This window comes from Rhinolophus ferrumequinum, chromosome 12 (assembly GCF_004115265.2).
Source record: "Rhinolophus ferrumequinum isolate MPI-CBG mRhiFer1 chromosome 12, mRhiFer1_v1.p, whole genome shotgun sequence".
In the NCBI taxonomy this organism is placed as follows: Eukaryota; Metazoa; Chordata; class Mammalia; order Chiroptera; family Rhinolophidae; genus Rhinolophus; species Rhinolophus ferrumequinum.
The window spans coordinates 1,251,653-1,259,323 of record NC_046295.1 but is presented as its reverse complement, the minus strand read 5'-3'; the positions used below and the strand labels follow the sequence as shown (position 1 = coordinate 1,259,323).

The 7,671-nt window shown below is 54.7% G+C and overlaps 1 protein-coding gene across 1 annotated transcript; it reads left to right on the top strand.

The window, feature by feature from the left end:
- Positions 1 to 1,731: 1,731 nt before the first annotated feature.
- On the top strand, positions 1,732 to 6,946 carry LOC117032028 (spermatogenesis-associated protein 31E1-like). Its single transcript, XM_033123143.1, is given in 6 exon segments — positions 1,732 to 2,260; positions 2,342 to 2,635; positions 2,677 to 3,366; positions 3,477 to 3,765; positions 3,767 to 5,817; positions 6,678 to 6,946. Coding segments are annotated over 6 exon segments (4,122 nt in total).
- The last annotated feature ends 725 nt before the right edge of the window (positions 6,947 to 7,671 follow it).

Genomic DNA, 7,671 nt, shown 5'->3' with positions numbered 1-7,671 from the left:
TCCCCAAGTCACTCCCAGTGCTTGCTCAGTTGCCTGAGGGCAGCAGTGCGATTCAGATGATGGAGAATCCTTTCCTTTGTCTGAAAAGCGATATTGCTACCTGTCTGAGCTCTAGTCTCACTCCTTGTGTGATTGATACCATCTCCACCATCCTATTTGGAGTGGGAGTCTATGTCTTATTATTTCTATTCTTCAATAGGGAACCATCCTCACCACCACCGAGGAACCATAGAAACATCAGGAGGGTAAGGAACCCTAGGCCCAGACCCAACAGAGATTACCTTTCTCTCATTCTTAATTCCACTTTTTCTAAATCACCCAGAGAGATCCTGAGATGGGATTTCTCAGGAAAGAAGAGAACCTGTCATCCTTCTAGGAACACCCAGAAGGGGGCGGGGCAGGGGTGAGAGCAGGCACGAGAATTTCTATCTGAGACCTCAGACCAGCAGTCCAGGTGTGGTGCAGGGCTCCAGGGCACAGTCCCAGGTGCAGTGACCAGTGGCCGAGGACTGGATACAGAGTTGGATCTGTGTGGGGACAGGCCCCCAGGCACTGGTTCACCAGCTGCATTCCTCTGGCTGGTGTCTCCGGGGAGCTTCTCGTCCTCTGTCGGGGCCGATCCCAGGGCAGTGGGAGACCTTGTGGGCCTCTGAGCAGAGGCTGCAGTGGGACTCTGGCCTCGGGCAGCAGAGTCCTACCCGAGCTCACACGGGACTGGAGGTCTGAGAAGGCGTGTGTTTCTTGAGTAGAGGAAGAGTGATGGAGAGAGTCATGGTGGGTCTCACATAGAAAATCCTTCTTTATGTTTTTCAAAGAAGAAAAACCAGAAATATATTTACCCATTTTGCAAATAAAAGAGGGCAAACCGCAGTGCCCCATTAGTTAAATATAGAAAGTCATTCTGACCATGAACCCCAAGTTTCTGGCTGGACCTCTTGTAGAGAGGAGAGTGAGAATGGGGTCCCAGCCCTTCTTATTTTGTTGTCTCTCAGCATCCAGTGGAGCCGAGGCGGGGGAGCAGGAAGAGAAGCAGAAAATTGAGAGGTGAGCTTCTGTCCCTCAGCCGTGCACCCCACAGATAGCCCCCACCTGTCCTGTCCCTAAGGGCCCAGCTCCAGGGCTCCCAGAATCCAGCGGCAGAGCTTTCACCCAGCAAACAGAGCCCTTAGGGAGGCTCCTGGGGAGAAGATCAGAACCCGGATCCTTCCCAGCTCCCGTGCTCAGAATGAAGCCCTGAAGCGCCGGGAAACGGGTGTTGCCATGTGGGGTGTTTGGGCTGTCGGGGGCCAATACTGCCTGACGGGTAGGTGGGACCTCCAGGTTTAACCGTGAGCACGTTGTGTCCTGTGCTCAGATTAGACTGTGAGTTGCCGCCTGCCCTTCCGTGCACACAGGGCAGATGCGAGGGCTTCAGGGGTGATGAATGTGGAAGCCCTTTGTAAATGACAAAGCTCTTGAGCCTGCCATCACTGTTAGGGATCACGTGTCCCGGGACCCTGATACTTGGGCTCCACAGTCCACTCTCCCAGGCATGTCCCCTAAAGGGTCATTGCACTCAGCCTCCTATAAGACCTCCAGGCCCTGCCTTCACCACATGACCCAGTCTCCTGATTTCCAGCTTTCAGAGCTTGCCTGCATGAACTGCAAGAGGTTCAGCGAATGATTTTGATTCTGCGAAGGTAAAGTATCTTCCCTTCTCTCCTGGATCCTCCCCACTCCTGAGCCTATGATATGACCCCCGTGCCACAGACCGCCTTGGACGGCCCTAGGCTGGGGGCAGGGGACAGGCTGTGGCTACAGCCCTGGGCTGAGGGAGAGCAGGAGCATTGTGAGGTCAGCCTGGGGGTCATGGAGGACACTGGGCCCCAGGAGCCCACCCCCACCCATCCTGCCCTACCTGTCCCACCTGCCCAGCCCTTCAGGCCCTCCCAGCTCTCCCAGCGCCATCAGCTCTTGGCTGCAGCCTGTGCCTCTGTCTTCTGCAGCCGCCTGGGGAGACTTCGTGACAAGGATGGATTTTGTCAGCTCTCATGTCAAGACTCTCCTGGTGAGATGTGCACAGCAGAGCCTGATGGAGCCCATCAGCCGTGCGAGAAGCCTGTGGAAGATATTGCTCCTGCCATGTCCCCATCAGCTACTCCGGCTCCTCTGACCTTCTGTCCTCTACCTCTGGCCTCCACCCTGTCAGCAGAACATCAAGAAGACCAATCTGACATGAAGAGAATCCCACTGGGCACCATTGTAAAGAGTTCACCTCCAGGTAACTACTTTTTGACATCTCCCATCCCAACCATCTCAGCCTTTGGCTATTCAAGCTGTCACATTAAGTTCCTGTCCTGAGGGCAGGCAACTACCAAGGCCTTGTTCTTCCCCACCTCGTCACAGTGTGAGTCCCAGAGAGAGTACGGGTCCCACCACCCACCAGAGGCCTCATTCTGGGGCCTCCCTACACACCTGCAGGTAGAGTCTGGTAGCCCCTCATTTGTCAACCCTGGTGTCCAGAAGCTGCTGGAGATAATGATCACCAAGAAAGCAGAACTGAATATTTGGAAGGAAAAGGAAAAGGGTGGGTCGTTTTCCAAACAAATGAGCTCAGACCACCACCTGAACTCCTCGGGGAATATATGGAACTCACTGGGTGCTGCATGGGGCACCATAATCCCTCCCACCCCCGGTCCTTCTGGAATGTGAAAGACAAACAGGAGCAGTTGCCCAGTCCTCAGCAGCTCCCACTTCCCAAGTTCTTGGGGGACCCTCTCTAGCAGAAATGCAGCCAGTTCTGGGGTCTTCCCTCTCTGCACAGCGAGTCCCTGGTGGCTGCTTCCTGGGTAATTAGGAGATCTTCTCACCTGCAGTTTCCTTCTATTTTATTCAATGGAATTTCTAAGTTACAGTGCAGCCTACAACACCTTCCAGTTACAGTGCAGCCTACAACACCTTCAGGGCTTTCCCAGGCTCTACCCTTGTCCTTCCCTGGGGCCCAACCCCAACCTCTGGCTCAGATCCTGACCCAGACCCATCTCTTATCCTCCCTCCCAATCCAACCACCTTCTTCTCAGCCCCAGGTAAGGATCTCTGGGGTATCTTGCCCTACATCCCAGAATAAGTCACAATCTCTCATCCCTACTGAAATTCAACATGTGGAATGGCCCTTGTTGTGGAAGCAACAGAAAAGCGAGAGGACTTTGCCCTTTGCAGCCAAAAGATCTCAGGAAGTCTTTAGCCAACTCACTCCCAACCTTCCCCAGGACAACAGGGCCTCCCACAGCCAAAGATCAGTTTCCATTCCTCACAGGGAATTTATTAGCCCTAATCTCCAGAAGCAACATCTTCAAAGGAGACTCCTAAAAGATGAACATCAGGATGGCAGGTGCTTCAGGATCCAAGTGTCTCTGGAACTCAGGCTCAGGGCAAATTCCCAGGGGTGTGTCAGGCACAGGACAAGCAGGGGCCCTTGCAGCCCTCTGTGTTTACAGGTAAAAGCAGCCATGGGTCCCAGGTTAACCTTCCAACGAGGGAAGGAATTCAGCAGGGGCTTACAGCAATGTCTGAAGAGGATCTTAAAAGATACTCTAGAGGTTCAGCCAGCTTCCCAGGGAAGACAATGAACTCCAGGAAGGAGTCAGAAAGATACTTGATGAGGCCCTCAAAGAGTGACTCAGGAAGTTGCTTACCCAGGGGCCCAGATAAGAAACATCTAGAAAAGATATTGAAAGCCCATTTGGGCAGGAAGTTGGAGCAGATCAAGCAGGGTTTGATCCCTGTGTGTGCGCCGATCCTGGCTTTCTGCCAAGCATGATTTTCCCAAGTTCCATACTCACTTGGAAGGCAGAAATCTAGCATCCTTGAAGGGTTGCGAATGCTGCATTCACACCTCCTGTGAGCTTTCCACCCTCGGTCCAAGCATTCAACAGCTGCTAGAAGCACACGTTATAAGGGTGCGGGTGAGGCACAGGTGGGGCCAGCCCCTCCAGGCTTTTGAGTTCATACATCTCAAGCTAAGTGAGGCTCAACACTTACCTCTTCCACTGTCCCCCTTTCCCTCCTCAGCCACCTGTGTATCTGGGGCCCACTCGAAAGTCAAGTTGACCAACCTCTTGGGAAAATCTCAGCCCCTTCCGAGAAAGAAGGGGATAACGAAAGAGTCATTTCCCACCTCAGCGAGTCCCCTCCCTGCCCCCTCACCTGCTTGTGAGGAAGCTCAGAAGGCCATGGGACGGACGCCACCTGATTATGACTGTGGGCCTTCACAGGCCCGTCCGACTGAACGGGAGGGTAGGCTGCCTTCCCAGTCTCTCTTACTCGGCCTCAGGGACAGAACCCAGCAGACTGGCACTGTCGTGGGCGTTGAGAAAAGGAGCCTGGAGCCGAGTCCAAGTTTCGTAGTAGCCAAGAACGAGCCAAGGGAGGAGCGAAAGGGTCAGGCCTCAGGACACCCCTGCCATAGGGTAGCAATACTGGAAATAAACTTGGGGTCCCACTCTTCACGGGCTGAGGAGACCAGGGAGGCAGTGGAGGCGAGGGGAGCCTCTGCATGGGAAGCCATCCGGGAGCCCTGCGTGCTGGCCCCGACCATTAACATCGATGTGAGGACATCAGGGTCTCTAGGGCCCGGGAAAAGCTCTTCACCACCATCAAAGTCGGCAGCCCAAGACCAAGAACAGCCATATCTTAAAACAAAAATTGCTAGTAAGTTTGAGCTCCGAGGGAAGGCAGAGGCAAACAACCAGCCTCAACGCCATGCCACCGGCGTGTTCCTCCAAGACTCGGACACCTGCATGTTCCTCCAAGACTATGCCACCGGCGTGCTCCTCCAAGACTCGGACACCTGCGTGTTCCTCCAAGACTCTCACACTAACGTACCCCTTGCTGCAGACATCTTAGCTTCTCACAGGTCACTGTCCAGTTCCCAGAGGGCACATACCAGTGGGGACATGACAGTTCCACAGGTGCCATATGACCTCATATTGAATGGCCACAGCAGCCAGAGGCAGCAGGAACCCAGGATACCAAAAGTTAAGGAGCCATATAAGAGCCAGAGCAAGATGTTTGTCCCCACTGGTGAGAGAGAGGGCAACAGGAGGCCCAAGCCAGGACAGCAGGACGAGGGGTTGGCAGGGCTGAGGACCCCTCGAGCCAGTGAGATGAGCCACTCTCCCCAGGTCAGGGGAATAGGAGACACTCTTGGGAGCAAATGTTTCCAACTCCTGTCAGAGAAGAAGGAGGTTTTTTCAGAAAACCACTTCAGAAAAAAGAAGACTCACTTTCCACAGTATCTTAACTCCGATCAAAAAGACAAAGGACCGGAACATGTCCTTCCAAAAGGCCAGCCTGCATCAGCAATTGTCCAGAGCTGCGACCCAGGAAAAAGCCCATTGGTTATGGACGACAGGCCTGTTGAAACTCAGTCGATCGTGACAGCTCTTGGACAGCTCCTGGTGGAGCAATTGGGGTTTCCCCAAGGATTTCATGCCTCGGATTTAAATCAGAACATAAAACAATTCCAGGCCCCAGTATGTGGCTATTCCTGCTACCACAGGCCCCTCTTCTCCCCAGAGAACAGGAAAGTGATAAGTGAGATGACCTATGATTATCAAGCCACCTCCAATGGACACAACTACCCTAACATGAGTGGGTGGACCAGAGACCGGAACAGCGAGTGGGCCTTCCCACCCCGGGAACTAGGGTCCCCAAGCAGATCCTGCCAGCATGAGCCAAGGGTGGCCAAAGCCTCAGACCACCCTCACTATTATCCAACATATCTTCGAAAACGTGCCTCTTATGGACAGCCAGGGTGCAGTTCTTACACCTTTCCTGGTAGGAATGCTCTCTAACAAAGAAGACCCAAAATACATGGTTTTTCCAATGAGAGCTGGTGGCCTCTGTCTGTGCCCTGCAGGGATGTGAGGAGGGGGGAGAGAAGGGATCAGGGCCCACTCCTCCCGAGAGCCTGCTTTGGCTTCCAGAAGGGACGGGGCCATGGAGGGAGCTGACCACCGCGTGGGGTACCCACCCTCACCCCCATGGCCTCACTGCCCCTGTTTCCATAGCACCATCGTTATAGAGCAAACAAAAGCGTTCAGGGCTTGTCAGTGGAGCAAAGCTACAAGATCTCCCCCAGGGATCTGGCTCAGCTCCTCCCCTCCTGCTTTCTCCCTACCTTGAACTTGTGGGCTGGAGAGGAGGGGTTTGCACAGACTAAATACACCCCTCAGTCTCCAGGAAGTGTCACGGAGTGGGGAGGGGAGTTTGGGGGGCTGCTCCCCTGAGTCTGGAGCGGGGAGGACTCTTGCCCTGGATCTCTTGGTGGGAATGGCTGATGTCTGCTCCCTGAGTCCCTTCTCTCGCTGAGGAAGCTGGCATTGAGATGGGCCACCGAACCCCTCTCAGCTCAGTGTCACCGTCTCTCTGCGTGTCTGAGGCTCTGGAGCAGCTGTGAGAATGAGCACAGTGCCCCAGCTCTGAGGGGTATAGGTGGGGAGCACGGAGGTTTCTGAGGGCCCCATGCCTGCTCCAGAGAAGAGAACGGCCTACTCACGGGCACCCACAGCCCCTTCTGCAGAATGGGGCAGGAAGGGACCGTGTGTGTGATCACCAGGTGACGGTGGGATACTGTGCACCCAGGGGGAGATGCTGGGGAAGGAGGCCAAGTGACATGCGTGCCCATAATTGTGCAGTGAGCAAGGAGCCCCTGGTGCCCCACCCCATCTACGGGCCCCGAGGGGAGGAGAAGTTAGGGGTCCAGGCTCACATGAGGCCCACCCCAGTGTGTCCACCCCACTATGGCTCCCACGCCAAGACCAGCGAAGCCACCTGTCGCTGCCACTCAGAATGCCAGGCTGACACAGGCCGCAGAGCCTTCCAGCCTGGAAGGTCCCCTTCTTTACAATATATTACGCAGCTTGCAGAGGACTGGGAACTTTGGGAAGCTGTCTGTGACCTTTAATTACACGTGTGGCCCAAGGACGACTCCCAGGAGACAGGTGGGACCTGAAAGGCCGAGGGACTGGCCTGGGATCATGTATGTGGTCTCAGCTGGCTCACCTTGCTTACCCCAGAGCCCAGAGGAGAAAGAGGCCATCAGATGGTGATGCTGACAGAACAGTGAGAACCGCCAGCGCGCAGTCCCTTTGCCCCTCTTCTGCCATAACAAGGTGCAGTGGGTCAGCCATGGAGAGCCCCTCACTGAGTGTCCCACAGTCAGACGAAACTCAGAGATCTCTGACAGAGACTCACAAAGAGACCCCACACAGAGTCCTCTCACAGAAATCCCTTACAAGAGATTTCACCCAGAAACCCCTGGCAGAGACCTCTGACAGACCCATGTCCCGAGACCACCCACAGAGACCTCTGACAGACTCACACTGACACATCTCTGGCAGAGATCCACACAGAGAGACCCCACACAGTGTGACCGCACACTCAAAGACCTCTCGCAGAGACCTCACAGACCCCACACAGTGACACCACACAGAGACATCTGTCTCACAGAGACCCCTTACAGAGAGAATTCACCCAGAAATCCCCAACAGAGACCCACATTCAGAGACCCCACACAGAGACCTCTGACAGAGCCAAGTCCAGAGACCTTTGACAGAGACAGACCTCCCACAGAAACCTCATACAGAGACCTCTCTCAGGAATCAGAGATCTCAGCACAGAGACCCACAC